Source organism: Trachemys scripta, chromosome 15, assembly GCF_013100865.1.
Source record: "Trachemys scripta elegans isolate TJP31775 chromosome 15, CAS_Tse_1.0, whole genome shotgun sequence".
In the NCBI taxonomy this organism is placed as follows: domain Eukaryota; kingdom Metazoa; phylum Chordata; order Testudines; family Emydidae; genus Trachemys; species Trachemys scripta.
In genome coordinates this window covers 13,317,454-13,337,137 of record NC_048312.1, presented here as the reverse complement: position 1 = coordinate 13,337,137, position 19,684 = coordinate 13,317,454, and the positions used below count along the sequence as shown (strand labels likewise).

At 46.1% G+C, this 19,684-nt stretch overlaps 1 protein-coding gene across 1 annotated transcript in view; it reads right to left on the bottom strand.

Annotated features, from left to right (window-relative positions):
- Positions 1-1,132: 1,132 nt before the first annotated feature.
- MMP17 (matrix metallopeptidase 17) overlaps positions 1,133-19,684 on the bottom strand; it is a 116,225-nt gene continuing 97,673 nt past the window's right edge. The window contains exons 5-10 of the mRNA XM_034791491.1: positions 19,383-19,559; positions 19,146-19,245; positions 15,687-15,769; positions 10,673-10,825; positions 7,722-7,979; positions 1,133-4,432 (exon numbers count right to left, since the gene is read on the bottom strand). Coding sequence (XP_034647382.1) covers positions 4,104-4,432; positions 7,722-7,979; positions 10,673-10,825; positions 15,687-15,769; positions 19,146-19,245; positions 19,383-19,559 — 1,100 coding nt within the window. The 3' untranslated portion in view covers positions 1,133-4,103. The remainder of the gene's footprint in view (positions 4,433-7,721; positions 7,980-10,672; positions 10,826-15,686; positions 15,770-19,145; positions 19,246-19,382; positions 19,560-19,684) is intronic.

The window sequence follows — 19,684 nt, the reverse complement described above, 5'->3', positions numbered from 1 at the left end:
GGCCAAACGGATGCTGCAGCCTGCTTCCGAGTCCCTGTGTCATGCTATTAACCGAGGCCTGGCATTTGGGGAGAAGGGGGAGAGTGATTTTTGTGATGGCTTTTAATAAACTCTATGCTGCATGTGCCGGGCAGAGAAACATAACAACATGGACCAGCAGCTGCTGGCAAACCCACACCTTTAGGGTCCATTAACAGCTGCCGAATTACAGTAGCACCGCCATTTTGACAGCGCTTTGGGTGTGGAATTGTTTACCAGCTCTGGATCTAATTCAGTCCCTTTAGGTGCCCTCAGCTGCTCAGTGTACACCCAGGGAAATGGACTTAAGAACATAAGAATGGTCATACTAGGTCAGATCCATGGTCCACGTAGCCCAATATCCTGTCTCTGACGGCCAGTCACAGATGCTTCTGGCAGTTGGAGGCTTAGGGACACCCAGAACATGGGGTTGCATCCCTGATCAACTTGGCAAATAGCCACTGATGGACCTGTCCTCCATGAAGTTATCTAATTCTTTTTTGAACTCAGTTATACTTCTGGCCCTCACAACATCCCCTGGTAATGAGTTCCACAGGTTGACTGTGCGTTATGTGAAGAAGGACTTCCTTATGTTGTTTTAAACCTGCAGCCTATTACTTTAATTGTGTGACCCTCAGTTCGTGTGTTATGTGAAGGGGCAAATAGCACTTACTTATTCGCTTTCTACATATCAGTGATGACTTTATAGACCTCTAACATCTCTCCCCCCACTCATCTCTTTTCTAAGCTGAACAGTCCCAGTCTTGTATGGAAGTTGTTCCACCCCTCTAATCATTTCTGTTCCCCATCTCAACACCTTTTCCAATTTGAATATATCTCTTTTGTGATGGGGTGACCACAAGTGCATGCAGTATTCAAGGTGTGGGTGTACCATAGATTTATATAGCAGCATTATGATAGTTTCTGTTTTATTATCTATCCCTTTCCCAAGCTTTTTTGACTACTCCTGAACATCAAGCGGATGTTTTCAGAGAACTATCCACAATGACTCCAAGATCTCTGTCTTGAACGGTAACAGTTAATTTAGATCCCTATCATTTTGTATGGATAGTTGAGAATATGTTTTCCATTGTGCATTACTTTGCACTTATCAATATTGAATTTCATCTGCCAGTTGGTTGCCCAGTCACCCAGTTTCATGAGATCCCTTTGTAGCTCTTCACAGTCGGGTTTGGACTGAACTACCTTGAGTAACTTTGGATTGTCTGCAAACCTTTGCCGCCTCATTGTTTACCCCTTTTTCCAGATCATTTATGAATATGTTGAACAGCAACAGGTCCCAGTACAGACTCTTGGGGAGACCCTGCTATCTACCTCTCCTCTGTAAAAACCGGCCATTTATTCCTACCCTTTGTTTCCTATCTTTGAATCAGTTACCGATCCGTGAGATGCCCTTCCCCCTTATCCTGTCACTGCCTACTCTGCTGAAGAGCCTTTGGTAAGGGACTTATCACAGTAAAACCACCAAGAACTAAACAATCTGGTGCAGCTGTGTGGACATTGCTCCCCGCAAGCCACACCATTCCCTGAAGCACTGAAAGAGTTAATATAACCCATTTAACACCACACCCACCCACTCACCCCAAAATGGCACCAAGTGTGTGAGAGTCACCATTTAGATTCCTTATCCAGCTTCCCGCTAGGCCACCAAAAGACACCAGCCTGTTCAGTGCCACCATAGTGGCTAGTCTGAAGAGAAGAGTTACTTGTCAGCGTGATCCACATGGGAAGGGGGAGAGAGAAAGGCCGATGATCAAAAGACTTCGGAAGAGATGTTTCATCATTTAAATGTATCTGGAAGTTAGAGGAAACTAGTGCTGCCTTTTTTTTTTTTTTTTTTTTAAATAAAGAGTCTCTTCCGGGAAATATCATTGAAGGGGCTCTTCAGTGGATTTTCAAGAGCAATTTTCAATGTTGATCTCAGTGGCAACAGAGTTAGGCCAAGTCTCAGCACTTTTGAAAATGGCTCCCTTAAAAGTGTTCTACTCTGAATATCGACATTGCGGGGTTCCATGTTGACTGTCTTTCACTGACTCCAGACTTAGGGCCAGTGGAAAAGTTCTAATTTTTAACACATTGTTTTGGGTTGAAAATTCAATTTTGATCCCAACCCCCACTTTCCCCCCCAAGTGAAATAGTTGATCACAATTTTGGGGGAGTTTCTAAGCAATGTAATTCAACACCAAAGTTGCTCAGTTTACAGTTTAAAGGATTTTTAAAAATCTAGTTGCCCTTCAAGTTCTCCTTGGATCTGAGAGTCAAGCTGGCTCCTTCTTGCTCACATACCACCACCAGGAAGAAAGGGTTATTTACCTGTACAGTAATTGTTGTCCTTCAAGATGCGTTGTGTACATATACATTCCACCGATGGCAAGCACACGTGCTTCCCAACTCGACTATACTGAGGGCACACACTATCACTGCAACGTATAAAGTACACATCCACTCAGAGGAGAACCATGGGAGGGGCTCGCTATCACTAGTCTCCATGGCAGCAAAGGGGTGCTCACACCCAGCTAGCTCTAAAGTTTGTCTAAAATATGTGCGGGGGTGGGGGGCAGAGGGGAGAGAAGTTTTGTGAAGATTTCACTGAACACCTTTTGCTCTTTTTTTGCTCAGAATTCAAACAACATTTTTGATGGAACGTGTGAAATTTAAACCATTTCAACCAACCATAGGAGCCCCACATATGTACATCTATAATACACCTCCACTGAGTCAAGGGGACAGGTGTTGGTCCAGGAGCCAGACAGAACCCAACTTGACTCTCTGGTCCCATGTAGAGTTTGGGGACAGTTAGAAAACCATCTTTTTACTTGTGAACTGAGCAAACTGGATCTGTAAGTGAAGGAGAGACAAATTTTGTGATGTCATTTTTACGGAGCAAGATCCCCACTTTAAAACATTTAATCCCCTTCATTCTCCCTTAGTGTATTTCATGGTGCCAAATTAAACAGTGACAGTAGCATATAGAATAATAGATTCACAACTGATGGTATCATAATGGCGTCTGGCTGATATAAGAAGCCAGCCAAAAAGCAGAATATGCTATTTGAAAATACGTTTAAAACTAGCACGTGCATCCACAATTCAAAGTTTAGTCCCTCACAGATCCTTCAAAGGAAGCCTTAAACGAATGTGATTTTTGTATCAATCACAAAATACATCTAGAATAGAATTTAGGGGAGCAGAAAAGTTAGATGCATGTGGATTACACTGGCTTCGTGTGTGTAACTGCATCTCAGCCGAACGACTGCACTCAGTGCTTATAACAGCCTGCTACTTGCTCAGAGCTGAAAGAGCTACTCTAGCTCGAGCAGTCAAGGCGTACGCTGAAGATAGGGGGATCGATACCTGCTGCTGACCACGGTTTCTATGTTTGTGTGGCCAAGATTTAACAGAGAAGCCCTTACATTTAAACATCTGGAATCAAAGGTGACCTTCACGTCCTTTATAAAGGCAAATATGTTTCTGATCTATAGAAACTGGCATGGGTTAGCTTGACATCAGTTGGCAGCGTAGATTTGTTTGTGAAATGTACCACTTTGCAATCAAGCCCAGTGCAGTCAAGATGCCATTCTATCTCATACATCCGCTTGGATGCATATGTTACATTACTGAATGTCAGCACAGCTGTTGCATCTTTCCCATAGCCTTACATGGGGCTGCTTTTGTTCCTGGAATAACAACTGGGTTTCAACACTATCTGGTCTGTTTTCATGAAACCAGAGTCGCCTCTCAATGTATCCAGGCCGTCTCTACTTGGCAGTTCTTACACACCCTGAGTGTTACATCTCTATGGAACCTTTGTAACTAATATTCAGCAACGTCTTTATTCTTTAGCTGGTTGGGGGAATAAGAAGGTGCAGAACCCACAGTCCATTCTTAGACCTTTAACTAAAAAATAAAAATAAACCCAGTTCACTTCTCATGGAGAACTTGAAACCTTCGCTGCCACGTTCCTAGGCATGTTTGTTTCGGCTGTAACAGTGTAGCATGGTGTGATTCTATCCACCACCAGTCCCTGAAGCACCGTAACGTCTTCTTGTCCATGTTACTGGTTGTCATAGTGCTGCGCAAGCCACTGCTGCTGTCCACACGCTTGCTAGCAGAAGGCTTGCTGAGAGTCTGAGTGCTGGGTGGGCCGAGAGGGAATCTGAGGAAGAGGTGCATGAGCAGACCTCGTAGCCGTTTTCCGAACGGCTCTCGTCGTGCTGCCCTTGCTTGGAGTGCGCCCCAGTCCTGCTGCTCCCTGCCGAGTCTGGAGAATCAGACTGCATGTCACCGCACACCAGCCAGTCTCTGGCGATGGACTGAGGGTAACCAGGTTCTGGTTCCAGGTTATTGTCCAACACTTTCCAGTACTCCTTGCCCCTGAAGAAATAGGTTGCACCTGGAAAAAAAAAAAAAAGACATGCAGGGTTAGCAAGCATGAGCTCTGGGAGGGGCTCTCTATCACTAGTCTCCATGGCAGCAAAGGGGCGGTCACACCCAGCTGGACACAACAGTAACAGAAACATCCTGAGCTGATGGGAGCAGGTGCAACTCCACCAGGAGTAATGGAGTTTTTGTCCACTTGCACCTGTTCACGACAGCACAGTAGGCAGGGACATGTGCCACCTGTTTGTTTACAGGGCTGGCTTTAAGCGTATGCTACTACAGTGGCCAACTCAGGGCGGGGGGTCTGCCACACACACGACTCACCAGCCATGGTGCCAAAGGCCCAGTTATGGTGGGGGAAGAAGATGGGCAAGGCCTCACATGTCTAACTTGACAGAAGGGCCTATATGTTGATGTGCCCAGAGAGAATATGCTGAGGGTTTTGTGATGCCGCTGGCATATTTTTAAAGAGATAACCTCAAGGCCTTTAATCCACCGGGGACCTGGGAAGAGAAACTCCTATAATATACTGTGCTCCTGCGAGCCAGGCATTTCAAAAAGACACCTCAGCACAGAGGCCTCCTACGTCTTAGGCATCACTTAAGTCCCATGTTAAAGGATTAAGTGGTTCATAGGGCCTTGCACACGTACCACTGACAGACCCCGGTTGTTGGTGGGTGGGATTGAACCTGGGATCTCTGGTGCTAAATGCATGAGCCTCTACTGCATGAGCTAAAAGCCATATGGCCCTTAGCTAAGGCTGTGAAGCAGACTCAATAATCTCTCTAATGGTGTCCCTAGCCTCTGTCTGTCAGAGGGTGGAGATAGATGGCAGGAGAGAGATCACTTGATTATTGCCTGTTAGGTTCTCTCCCTCTGGGGCACCTGGCATTGGCCACTGTCGGTAGACAGGATACTGGGCTAGATGGACCTTTGGTCTGACCCGGTACAGCCTCTCTTATGTTCTTATGTTCTCTCTAAGTGGTCTCGGTGCCACTAGATGGGAGATAACACCACGCCCAGGAGGTGTAGTGGGTTGCACACAGACCTCTTGTCCAGGGGTAAATTTCATCCACGAACAGGTACATTTTGAATTCCCTGAACTCGCTCCATGCTGGTTAAGGACACCTGCCAATGGGAGTGATGAGCAACGCTCAAAAGCTTCCAAGGTTCAGCCCGATAAGCCCCTGGAGATGTCCCTCTTCCCAGGTCGCTATTATATTGTTCGTTTGACATCTAAATCAAACCTGGAAGTGTCACTTTCTTGTAAGTAGTGCTTGTGCTGGAGGAAATGGATGGTTTTACGTCTCCACTAATGGAACTTCCCGCCCCTCCCCCAGGGAGATCAGGCCCCACACCAATAAATCTCATCCCCTACAAGGAGCTTTCTGACCCACTGCCAAACATTTACTTAAAAAAACAAAACTCTTTATATCTTATTAACTTATTTTTTTCCAACTCAAATTTCAACAAATACGGCACAAGACAAAACACCATATCCAACCCATCGCATGATACGGATCAAGCCAGACTACTGCCAAAACAGGATAGACTATTGCCTTTGCTTTGCCCTAATCAACCACCTTAGGAGGCCCCAGTCCTACAAGCTGCTCTAAATGATCCTTTTGTCTGTAGGAACCCCACTGATTTCTGCAGTGCAACTGACAAGATTGGGGCCTTTGGTTGTCCGTTTCTTAGGGCAGGAACTCTCTCTCACTACATGTTTGTACAGTGCCTAGCATGAACAGTTGCAATATGAGTGCAAAATGATAATAAATAATAAAGGCAGAAATCCAGAACATTTGCAGAGCACATGTAGGATTGGAAATAATTCTGAAGACTTCAAGAAAAAGAATAATGTTCATAGCAAACAATAGAACCTATTTGGCATCAGACAAGTATCAATGCCACTTCTATCATATATACGCAGCATGACACACAATAACTGATCTGGTTCAGTGCTCATTGTCTTTAGAGGTGGATGACTGCCCTATTAAAAAAACTGAGTGCAGTGGAGGATGTGTATACTGCTTGCCTAGGGAATTTAATCTCATCATTCACAGAATTAAATTCATCCTGGTACTCCTAGCTATAATTTCTTGTCCTATGCTAAACAATTCCCCTCCCTTAGGGCCTCAGATGGGCATGTGCTTGTGCAGCTAGCCTGCCCTACAGCTCACACTGCCATCCTATATTCTATTTTTAACACATTAGCTGGTTGAGAGCTAGTGTGGGTACGTCTCCTGGAGCTGGGAGTGACACCCTCAGCCCGGAGTCTAGACATACCCCAGATTGGCAGTGCTGCAGCACTTTCAAGACAAAAATGCGAAGAATCTCCTATCCTGTCAAAGCACCAGGGGAATGGGGGTAGCAGAACAGAGTTACCTTCACTGGAATTTGTCTAGGATGCTGGAACACATGCTCCACTTTTGCAAAAATGCCCTAAGATGTCCAAAGTGATCAGGAATTTATTGTTATATCCAAAGCCCCATGTCGCTTAATATCATGTGGCGCATTGGCTGGTATTGATACGAACGTAGGCGTACAGCACAGTTTTGACAGAGAGCAGAGTGTCCTCAACTTATCTTACTGGGGTTTTACCTCTGAGGTCTCCCACCCAAGAAATGAGTTCAACTCTGCTTATTTCATCCAATCACAACCCAAGGTGGTATGTATGCCGTCAGACACATTGCAGCCCCTGGCCAGTGCAATACAGAACCCGGACTTGCCTACATCCTTGCATTTGCTACTTATTAGACATGCTTTACACATCAAGCAGTGACACATGTCCAGTTACTGAGCAACAACTTGCAAGACTGATCACAAGATTCTTGTGATAACAGCTCTGTCTCCCGTTGAGTAAAACTGCAGCATGGTGAGATTTCACAGCTGTAGTCACAAGGTCTCATGAGAACTCCAGTGATAATGGTGCATCACTGTTGGAATAGTGTGTTAAGTCCAGGCTACACTTTAAAAGTTTTACTGACATAATTATGTTGGTAAGGGATCTGATTTTTGTTTGCCAGAATAGTTATGCTGGTAAAAGCCCTATTGTAGATGTAGCTATACTGGGATAAGGCACTTTATATTGGTATCGCTTATTTTGCTTTACTGAAACAGAATACGCTACATGGGTAGAAACGCTTTTATACTAGTATAACAGTGGCTGCACTAAGGCCTTTGTTCTGACTCCAATTTAACTATGCTGGCCTAGTGAAAGCCACAACATTTCTAAATAAAGACAAGGCCTTAGGTTAAAAAACAAAACCAAACCAAACTCTGCTAAGCTAGCACCGACTCACCATCTGACCATCTCATTGCGTCATCTAACGTGCTTGGAATGCCCTTCCACAAAGTGGTCTCGGAAGGATAGCCGGGATCCATCCTCCGCTCATGGTCGTCATAGCGCCAGTAGAGACTGTCCTTAAAGAAATAAGTCTTGTCATTGTGGGCCCAGGAAAAAGCAGCGTCGATGCCTCCCGGTGGCAAGCCAAAATCCGAAATTGGCCGCGGGTATCCTTCCTCCACGTTATTGTCTTTGAACACCCAGTATCTGTCTCCTGAGGAGAGGAAATAGGCATGTAGAAATATCAATTCTGCTTCAGGTTACACTCCATGATCTGCTGCTGTGACAATCCCTAGATTCGAATTCACGGCACTCCACAAAGGGAATTACAAAACCAACAACCTGCTGAGGAATCTGCTTCTTGTGGAAAATGCTGTTTGTGTCAAACTCCCACTTGGATACAGCCAGCCTTTGCTATTTTGCTGCTGGAGGCATTAGGTCCCAGGACATAGACATGTTGATTATGCTGCGTAGTCTGAGGCTAGTCATCTCTGGTTATGCCATTTAATTCCCCACCCCCTCATCCCCTTTGATTTCCACACAATAACTGTTTAATAGAAATAAAAAGTCACACACAGCTTTCGAGGGCCAATGGAGAAGTTCTGTCTGTAATTCAGCTTTTAACACAAACGCACGTACGCACCACCTTTGTAGGTGACTCCCCCAAGTTTCTGCGCATTCATTCGGCTGGATTTGAAAGACCTGCACATGTGGTAGGAAGGGCACATGGTGTCTCGAGAGATCTATCTATCTTGGGTACTTATGTGGCCTCCATTACCATAGTATTGGGCTGCTCTCCAGGAGGGGAATCCATACAGATCACGCTCTAGCACAGCTGCTCCTATGTGCACAGAGGGGACAAACTGCAAGCCCTGTGCTCAAAGGAGTGAATCTGGCCCAGGATCTATAATTGGACCTATGGATTGTTTGCCTCTCTGATATTGTTCTTTCAATAGCTGTGTGGTTTGGCAGGGTCCTTGTGGAGTCCAACACGTCATGGTGGCCATTTTGGATTTCTCCATCTGAGAAAATAATGCTTCGGTAGTATGTGGGAGGCCTTAAAAGCTTTAATGGGTGCAGATGAGGGATCCATTACTGAGGATAATCCATTTCTGCAGCCTCACCTCTACAGTTCAGCACTTCTGAAATCAATAATTTACCACACGCAAAGTGGGACATTAGAGAGGCAAAAAGCAGTTTCCAACTGAGAGAAGCTTAGCACAGCTGCTCCTTTTGGAGTTATCCAGTAGGCCAACTCCCTAAAAAGCACCACAGACCCAGTTTGAGTGCTGGGTGCAGTAATTACACAATGGAGACACAGCCACAGTTTTGAGTGTGGGAAACTGCTAATTAGTTAAATTCAAACTAACAGAGCAACTACTGGCAGCAGGCATAATACCAGGAATGAACGGGCCTGAGGTACATTTAGTTCTTCCATGTGGGACGCTTCAGAAGTATGAACCGAACCTAATGCCTAGTCACAAAGGTGGAACATAGTTCACTGAATTATTGTAATGGATCAGTGCACTGCAGACAGAAACAGTTCTCAGCTAAATCACACGCAACTGGGGACCAGGGCTAGAATCCTGGCTCTTCAGCTCCTAAACTCTTTGAGCTGAAGGAACTCTTCCCCTTAGCTAACACTACTAGTAGGGCCCTTCTACAGCTTATCTACTACAACCTCACTCAGGCGCTGATGCACACAGCCAGCAAATTCCTCCAACAACACTGAATATTTCACATGCAAGATGCTCAGGGTAGGCCCTGTTAGGACAGAAGAATTAAAAATCCATCTTCTACTCAATGAAGTATAAACAGGGCCAGCTCCAGGCACCAGCTTAACAAGCAGGTGCTTGGGGCGGCCAACGGAGAGGGGTGGCACCTGCGGCAATTCGGGGGTGGCAGGTCCCTCACTCCCTCTAGGAGTGAAGGACCTGCCGCTGAACTGCTGCAGCCAATCGTGGCTTTTTCCCCCCCCCTCCCAATTGCTGCTGCCGATTGCGATCGCGGCTTTTTTTTTTTTTTCTGCTTTGGGCGGCAGAAATGCTGGAGCCAGCCCTGAGTATAAAGGGAAAGAAAAAGAAGATGCGGGGTCTGGAGCACATGACTTATGAGGAGCGGCTGAGGGAACTGGGATTGTTTAGTCTCCAGAAGAGAAGAATGAGGGGGGATTTGATAGCTGCTTTCAACTACCTGAAAGGGGGTTCCAAAGAGGATGGATCTAGACTGTTCTCAGTGGTACCAGATGACAGAACAAGTAGTAATGGTCTCAAGTTGCAGAGGCGAAGGTTTAGGCTGGATATTAGAAAAAACTTTTTCACTAGGAGGGTGGTGAAGCACTGGAATGGGTTTCCTAGGGAGGTGGTGGAATCTCCTTCCTTAGAGGTTTTTAAGGCCTGGCTTGACAAAGCCCTGACTGGGATGATTTAGTTGGTGTTGGTCCTGCTTTGAGCAGGGGGTTGGACTAGATGTCCTCCTGAGGTCCCTTCCAACCCTGATATTCTATGATTCTAAGAATTGTAGCACTTATTTAAGAAAAAAAAGCAGTCTGCTACTCCAGCTGGTCCTGTTTGAGAGAGTGAATTTTTTTCATTTTTTTTTAACCAAACATAATTGTTGCTTTTTGAGTGGCTCTATTAGCAGCCTAATATGTATTAGCCTTGCAATGGTGGGTTCATGGCAGCTTATGACCCAGGAGCTCAGTGGAACACCTCAGCATATACACTTGGGGCCCTCACATTTCATCTGCCACACTGAGGCTTATTTGTCCAGCATGGCAAATTCCATTGAATGACACCGAGTTCCTTCTTGCCTGCAGGACTAATGGAAGTTTAAAGCTACTAGATACTAAAGCCACAGATACTAGCAAGAGATGTGTGGTCCCTTTAACAATGTTTTTGCTCTTACCTTTGAAGAACACGATCTTGTGGTCATTGGTTCTCTCATACACCGCGTCCACACTGTCCATATTGAGAGGGAGACCCCGCCAGAAACGGTGGATCTGAGCTGGCTGGAGGGAGACCAAGTGTTTATTGCGAGTCAGTCTCCAGAAGTACTTGCCTAGATGAATACAGATTGGACATTAATGAACCATGCCATAACACTCCTTTGCTAGGAGGAAAAAGCTGTGGGTGGAGTCAGGGGATAGTAGAAAACAAAGTACATAAAGTGGGAACTATGAAACTATTTGCTTTCTTTTATTCCCCATCCCTTGGATGGCTCCCATATCCCTGACACTGAGCCATAAGGAGAAATCCACTTCCAGACTCTGCGTTACAGTCACCATCCTTCTGTCTGATAAATGAATCTTTTACTGTTAAGAGCATCCGCCTGCTGGGGGGAGACAGGAGATATTTCCTCTCCTTCCCTCCAGGGCTGAATATGCTGCCTCAGCATCAGTACCAGTATCATTACTACCCAGCAACTGAGCACCTGAGACCAAAGAGTACTAAGGCAGCTAAAACCAGGCTAGATCAGACCACTGACTAGCCCAACAAGTGATAGTTTCTGAAGAGACAGAAGTATCTGGAGCTTTTCCCTCTCCCCACACCGCCGATTGCTTTAGCAAACAGTGACTACTACTGTATGTTGCTCTGCCATGACTCTGACCTCCAAGTGTTTGCATATCCCTCTGCAACCAACCCATATTGTGTACTAGGAAGAGGCGATCTGAAATCCAGTAGCTTTTATAAAGGGGGAGGAGTGGAGGAGTGAGAAGAATAAAGAAAAAATACAGAGGAAGAAAGGAAGAGCAGAAAAGGAGGCACCACTGACTTATATTGTGCACCATTCTAAGGTGTATTGAGAAGGTGGCCTCCTTCTGACCCGAAATGTTACAATGAGACAAATTCTCTGCTGGTGTAAAAGGGCACAGCTCCAGCGACCTCAGGGAAAGGGGTTGGGACGGCTTTTGTGGCCTGCATCATGCGGGAGGTCAGACTAGATGATCATAATGGTCCCTTCTGACCTTAAAGTCTATGAGTCTATGAAGCTGCAGCTAGGAACTGGGGCTCAGCAAGAAATCACATTGATCTTCCCTTCCCATCACAACCAATGTTTGCTGGGGGAGAAACATGTTTAAGGCTGGGATATTCAAAGGTGTATCAGGCAGTTAGGTTATCAAATCCCATTCAATGGGAGTTGGGTATCTAATTCCCTTAGGCACATTTGGAACTCTCCACCTGAATTTCTGTGGTTTTGCAGCACATTCCATGAATGCACGTTCCTCTGGGATCTCTATAGCGTGAGTTCTGAGCTGGAGGAAGCAGGCTGATTACCTACCCTATCTCCCCTCAGTCTCCTCTCTAGTACCCCCATTCCCAAGAAGCTATTGTCGTGAGTTTATGCATATTCCTTTCGGCAAAGCAGGGAAATGAGCAACAGGTCCAAGATGTTTCTTTAGATTTGTATTCAAGACATTCAACGACATTTCTACAGAGCTGGCAGACTGTGACACCAACTTTCAAAATTTTATGGAAATTGGATCTTAGCCTAATAATGCAGGAGGCAAAATTCCAACACTTAAACATCTGCAGCGTGGGGATTTTTTTTATTACAATTATAAGGATTTATGTCACATACTTATTCTTCTGCTGCATTTTGCCTATTTGCTCTATATGACTGAAATCTATGTCTGAATAATACATTCAACTGTTAGGAATGGCAGTAATTACAAATTCTTTTAAGATCATTACAAATCTAGTATTCAAACTGTCTGGCTGTTGTATACTTATGGAAACACATGTAATTAAATAAAGATGTTCTTTGCATCTCTAATTAGGCTTGCACTGGAAAATGCCAGATTTTCACCGTTTTCAGAAGAAATACAGTTGGCATAATTGCTTTGTTAATAGGAAAGTATCTAAAGTTAAAAGCGCTCAGTGCTAATTTGACATAACTGGAGAAACCCCACCACTTTGTATTATTTAGCAGCTCTCCTTCCCTATTGATGGGCTCAGCAGGTGCGCGGCTGCAAGAAGCCAGTTTTCAATCTGAATTCGAAGTCAGGAATAAGCTGATTTCCAAGAGGCCATCGGGAGCAGCAGAAACGTAGCAATTTAGGTAGCAGTGAATTCTGAATGCAATGGCTCCCGTTTGCCCACGAAGCTCATGTTATCACCTCACCGTGGCCTGGTCTGCCTGCAGAAGTGCCGCACTTACTCTGACTATCCCCAGGCCATCCTGGGCAAGAACTGTAATTAGCGTACAGAGTGAAATGATTTCATTTATGGTGAGAGAGCCTGGTGTAAGACCAGCCCAAGCTTGGCAGATTGAAATGGAAGCATGAAAACCAAGGTTAAGATGGGCCTTCCTGACCTCCCCCAATTCATAGAGATCATGGTAAGTTCCCATTCATGTGGGCAGAGGCATTTTGCTTTTTCTGATGCTTGGTGGTTTTGATTCCAGCTGTGAAATGCTCTCGGCACGCTGGATGCCTCTGGCAACATTTCTGTACACATTATATAGGTGGGCCAAAGTTTAAAACTTGGGTTCCCTAAAGTGAGGGTCCTAAATCAAAGTGGTCTGATTTTCAGAAGTCCTGAAACTCTGCAATTCCATGAAAGCCCACAGGAACTCTGGGTAACTGACGATGCACTCTGTATTTGAACTGCACAGAACCCTGCCACCTATGCGGAGTTACTTCAGATTTCACATTACTGTTTGGTGGCATTCTGTATGCGGTTCTGACACGTTATTGCCTCAGAATTGGGAACTGCCCAACAAGAGGTGATAATTAATTACCCCAGTCCAATCGATAGCTTTGGAGCCAGATCGTGAGCTAAGGTAAATTGAAGTCAACAGAGTTATGCCAGTTTACCCCAGATCTGCCTATTGACATCACTGAAGCTATGGAGATTTACACCAGCTGAGGACCTGGCTAATTGATGCCAATGGAACTATACAGATTTCTACCAGCCAAGGATCTGGCCCTTTAAATCTGCCCTTGCTTCACCAGAAGAAACACACACACGTGACAAATATATGCCAGAAATAAACCATGAGGAGAATTTCTCTCTTGGTTTTTCGTTCTAGTTCTCCTCTCCTAACTCCCTTTCTTCCTTGCAGCCTCTTTGGAACCAGCAGCTCTGTGCAGGCGTGAGAAAGAAAAAGACATCTGCAGAGCGAGTGCCTCGCGGTGTGAACATCATCTTCTGCTTTGTGCTGCCTCAGCGGCCCAGGCATCTTCAAATGCTTTTGTTCATTCCCTCTTTGGATGCCCTCCCTCCTTCCATCTGGTAGTGACATGTTTCAATGGAGATGCCGTAAACTCTCCTGGTTTCTGTTTATCATCTCATCTTAGTGAGGAGATGCCTTTCTCCCCCCCTAGGAGATCAGTTGAGTCAGTTCTGGACAATGCATCACAGTGGCCTCAGTCGGGGACCTTTCCACCTCAAAGGCAAAGAAACCCCAAGGAAACCAGGCAGAGAAGGATTCTGTACAGCTGAGGAGGCACTGACAGGATTCTCTTAAGACAGCCTGTCCCCCCTGGAGATACACTGTCAGCAACTGTTCAGGAAACATGGAACCAGATGGTACTGTAATTTTGTGCAAGTGTTGTCGTCTTTGGATGATGGTGCATTCACAGCATGTGGAACCAGGAACGTGAAGTGTGGGCGGAAAGGGAAGTTGAAGGCATTCAGGACATAAGTCAAAGTGATCTGTGGCTGTTCTCTCAATCCTCAGATGGACCCAGATTTGTACTTTGATACTGCAAATGCCAATTTCAGTTTGTCACTTTGAAATCCTGGAGTGTCTGGTTGAACAGCTCAAATAGTGGCATAGCAGACATTGATGATATCCTGTCTCTAACAGTGGCCACTGAGAGCTGGTTCAGAGCAAAGTGTAAAACCCCCATAATGAGCAGTTATGCAAAAACATGACTGGGGGCAGGATGAACGGGGGAGGAAATGGAAGTTTCTTCTGAGCTCCAGGCAGTCAGTGATTGGCTGGTGTCCTGAGGGCCTTACCACCCAATTAGTGTAACTGCAGATGTTCTTACAGTTTACATACATTCCTAATCATTCATTAGAGTCCTATTCAATTCTTTGCCTCGTTAGCTTCTAGCAGCAGTGAATTCCATAGTTTAATTATGTGTCAGTTTAAACTGATTGTCTCTTAATTCCACCGGATTTCCCCTGCGTTGTTGGGTAAGCAGAAGTGCCGGATTTACCATTCAGTATTGTGTACCTCTACCATGACCCTCATTCACCTCCTCTCTAAAACAAGCAGGCCTCACTTAGGCTTTGTCTACACTACACAGCACAGGCAGTGTAAATGCTGCTTGTCAACACTTTTGCGGACAAAATACTTCCGCCCTCTCTGAGCGGGGTTTGCGTTGTCGACAGGAGAGCGCTCCTGCCAACAATGAGCCGTTTATGCGGCCACTTGCCGTGGCAAAACCTTTGTCTTTCGGGTAGGGGAGGGAGGCTTTTTTAAGCACCTGTGAACGACAAAAGCTTTGTCATTCAATTGGCAGTGTAGACAAAGCCAGTCACTCTCCCCCCATCTGGAAGTCTCTACATGTTTCATCGTCACCAATGCCCAGCGTATCCCCAGGCCTTTTTATACTGCTCCAGCGGGACCTGAAGGTGGGTGTAGATAGAGGGCCTTAAAGTTCTAAGAGCCCTTCATGCTGCCCCAACGGTCTAAAGTGGCCTCAGTGTGAATGAGAATCAAGCCCTGGCAGGCAGCTCTGGAGCAAACCCAATACTACTGGATGTGAACCTAGTGCCGCAACCAATACCCTGACTCCATGCCCTAGACGTCTTGGCAAAGCCATCCCTCTGCTGGAGACCAGGTTGGAAGAGAAGAGTAGACTGAACGGTTGCACAAATGGAGCCCAGCTGCGTAACGCCGAGCTAGGTGCAGCTTCGGCTTGGCAAAGGTCACCTAAGCTGTTACGCGGAAAGCAGCTGCTTACCTTTGAAGAAGAAAGCCTCGCCTCTGATCTGAGCCACAGCGTCGAAGTGAGTGTTGCACCTGTTGGGCATATCTCTTCTGAGCCTGCAGAAAGACAGCACTCATGTGAGCGGCAGCCCCGCTCCAGCTCCCCAGGACCAGGCACTGCTCCTTCAGGCAAGCAGCAATTCCCCTCCCACTCACTGCGCTGGCTCGTCTGGCTGAAGACAATTCCCCAGTGCACACAGAAACTGGGATCTGCAGCCCCGGGCCATCGAGATGGAGGGGTTCAATGGGACATGGCTGTAACTAGGAATGATGCAGAAGGTCACAGAGGCCCAATGTTTGGCGGGTCCCTGCTCCCACCCCCAAATCAGCCCTGCTGTGAACCCAGCCTTGTGCACAGGGGATTTTCCAAGGCAGAGGCTCTGCAAAGCTTCTCTGGACAAACGGCAGCTTTAAGACAGTTTTCTCATCAAAACGAATCCATGGCAGACACAATCCCCCCTTTTCTACGTGAGACCATCACCAAGAGCCAAGGAGATGGGGAGTTAGATTCTGCTCTCTGTAGCACTTCTGGAAAGCCAGAGGAACTCCAGTGCAGGCAAAGCTATTACTCCAGCTTCACTGGGGTGCGTCTGAGAGCCCACCTGGGCCCTCTGCTGAACATACTTGCTGAACAAAAAGCACACAGGCTGACAAGAGTGACTTCAACACACAGGAACTCTGGACGTAGACTCTGAGCTGCTGGGGGTCACAGCCGTACCATGAGGCAGTAACAGAAACCAAACAAAGGGGGTCAGGGGCCGGATGGTGAATGCCCAGATAGTGACTAGCCTGGCTGAGATCCTGTTTTAACAAGGTGTGTGGTGGGGCCATGGGGAGTATGAAGAATGTAAAGAGTAACGAAGCCCTGGTACAACGATTGATAGAGAGCAAAGAAAGGATTTGTGAACCGTATACAGATCAGCTGCTTTTCATGGCAGGGAAGCATGAATCTAATTTGCCTTTAGAAGAACTTCATATCGGACTGCCGGCACCATCCTTCTCAACTTCTCCCTACGTAATACACCAGCCACGTGTCTGAGCCCAATCAAGACTTCACCATGGTATCTGAGCACCCTTCGACTCCATAAAACAGACTTCACATTAGTGATACAGTGCTGTGTGGCCAAGGGGAAGCGCCAGCTCCCTTCTTTCAAAGCATCACAGCAACAAACATAACTGATACAATTGTGCCACTAGAAACGTAACAAATCTTTGGGTTTCTGACAACACCGTTACGAGCTAAACAAAACACCTGCCCCAGAGGAGTTGGGATTAGAACCCTTGACCTTCAGCTCCAAAAACATAGACCTCTACCACTTGACCTGAAGGAAAATTCCCTTTGCTAGTAGTAGTAGGTCCCTTGAACCTTTCTGTGGTTCAGTCACTAGAGGATGGCATGCACGCATGCACACAAAACATTACATGGGATTTGCTTTAAATGCCAAGAGGGAAGGAATCTGTGAGCCCATTACGATGACAGCTTTGCAGAGGGCATCTAACTAAACATGACCAATACAGCACCCAGCCCACCCACACTGTGAGGAGGATGAAATCTCCCAGCATGAACCTCCTTGAGCTTTCAGACTTTTCACCCTACCTTTCGGGGGCTTTATGAGGAAAAGCCCATTGCACGATTCTGACACTGGTGAGTAAATTGATGGAATTATCCCATTGCAGGGCACATCCTAAATAAAGCATTTTCCTCACATCCCCACAGTCTGACAGCCCTACCAACATTCAGGAAACTCTCCATAGAAAGGCCGTTCCCAGGAAAGCCTCTTGCTCATCCTCATGGGGAAAAAAAAGAATATCCTTGCGTACTTCCAATGATCACCCTGCTTCTAAGGAACAAAGCAGAATTCTAAAGACAGCACTTCAGTTATCCAAGGGACCCTCCAAATATAACTAAGCCCCTGAGGCCATGTTGGGTTGTATCAGCTGCATAATCGTAATTCATGAATTCTGAGTGGATTTTACCAGCAGAGAGAAGGCTTCTGTGCCCCTGATATGCTGCCCAGAGCTGTCTTGCCTCATAGATTTATCTACTCCTCTGCCGATTCATTATTCAAGAGACACTTGTCAAAATGAAAATCCTGTGTTAGATCCTCAGCTGGCATAAACTCAGCGTATCCCCATGGAAGTCAATGCTGATTTATGCCAGTTGAGCATCTGGGCCCATATATTTTAAAAACAACCTCTACCTGAGGTCCTAGCAACATCTGCAATTGTTAAAATTAAAGAATTTTAAAAGTGTAATTGACTTTTCACCCTGACACTATTTCGATTACGGCTCTGCTCTTCCCCCAACTTAAGAGTGTGAAACTAGACTTGTCAATTTCACACTCTTTCCAGTGAGTTTGCTGCCAACATTGAAGAGAAATGTTTCATACATAAAATAAACGGTTTCATTTAATTAAAAATGTCATGAAGATATTTTTATACATAGTAGACCAAATTCGCCTCTTGTTTGAAACACACACAATAAAGCCTAGATTTTCACTAGTCACTAGCGATTTTGGGTCCCCAATTTGAGAAAATGTAAAGGAGCCCAGTTCTCAGATGGTGGGTGCTCAGCACTTTCTGAAAATCCAAAATGAAATATAAGCTTTGGCCCAAATCCAAAAGGGTAACTTACATTAAATCAATGGATGTTAGGGGCCGAATTACCTTTGGGGATCTGGGCCTTTGCCAATTAGCCAGCTCTTTAAATAAAAATACCACACACACGCAAGCATAGGTGAGGGTTTGGATACTATGTATACCAAGGAAGAATGATATTCATCTTGTCCTTTTTCCTTAATAAGTAGCACTTTTCCCTTTCTACAAAATCCCCCAGCACACCCTGAATTCCTTATTTATGTTCTAGTCCTGAATTAACATCTCATTAAGCTTCTTACCCACACTGGTTTTATCCCTGGGCCACTTTTAACTCTTCTGGACCCACATTACACAGAGATTGGTAGTAACAAAGAATGCAAACAGGACACCAGTGGCCCGAATGAGCTGGACCTCAGTGGTTCCCAGGCTGGAAGAATTAGCACCTTCTGGGGAAAGCACCGCACACGATTCTTCAAAGGTTCTTGCGAGGAGCCTCTGCGCTTCACACATCTACCCCGAGCAAGCAAACAAGGCTGTTCTGGAGCTGGACTCAGAATCGACACTCAAAAATCTAGTGGGTCCCCATGAGAGCGAGGCCTGTATGTAGAAATTGCTCCTTTGGTTCCCTTCCCCTTCCCAATCTGAAAATCCCCAACCCCATGGTCATGATTTGGGCGGGGAGGGGACATGTATTGGAGTCACCCCTCTGCCCACTTCTTCTGGCTTTAACTCCCTGCTGCAACCACAGCTGAAGGGAAGTATCCACCCCAGGGTCTGAGAAGACCCCATGCTTCAGGTGACTCTTCACAAGGACATTGGTGGCAATGCTGCTTACTGCACAGTGGAGCGGTTCTCTGGCAGCTCTGGCAGAACGGGGTGATCGTCAGTTTTGGTTACTTCAGGCTTGGCTGTTGGGGACACAGAATCCCTGACTCCTAGGAATAAAGACAAGGAAGCATTAGAGGGCACACCACCCCCAATAGCCAGACAGTGCATCCTGGAGAAGAGCTGTATCTGCGAGCCATTGCTGATGAAGTGAAGCGTAAACCCACTCATGGGGGCATGAACTAACCATACAGCTGCCAGATTCTGACTTTGTCTTCGTAAGGCAGGTCATACTTCAGGGGATCCCCCACCGGTCCCTGGTAATAGGGTCTCATGATAGACTCTAAGGCAGAGATGTGGGTCAAGCCGATGGCGTGGCCAAACTCATGGACTGCCACGGCAAACAGGTCCATCCCATGGGCATCTGAAAATAAAGTCATCATCAACATCAAAATAACACTGCATGCTCATCACGCTTTGGGCGGTGGTGGGCATTCAGGCGTCTACTTCAACATGCACATGTGTGTCAGTGTGAGGGACTGAGGTCGA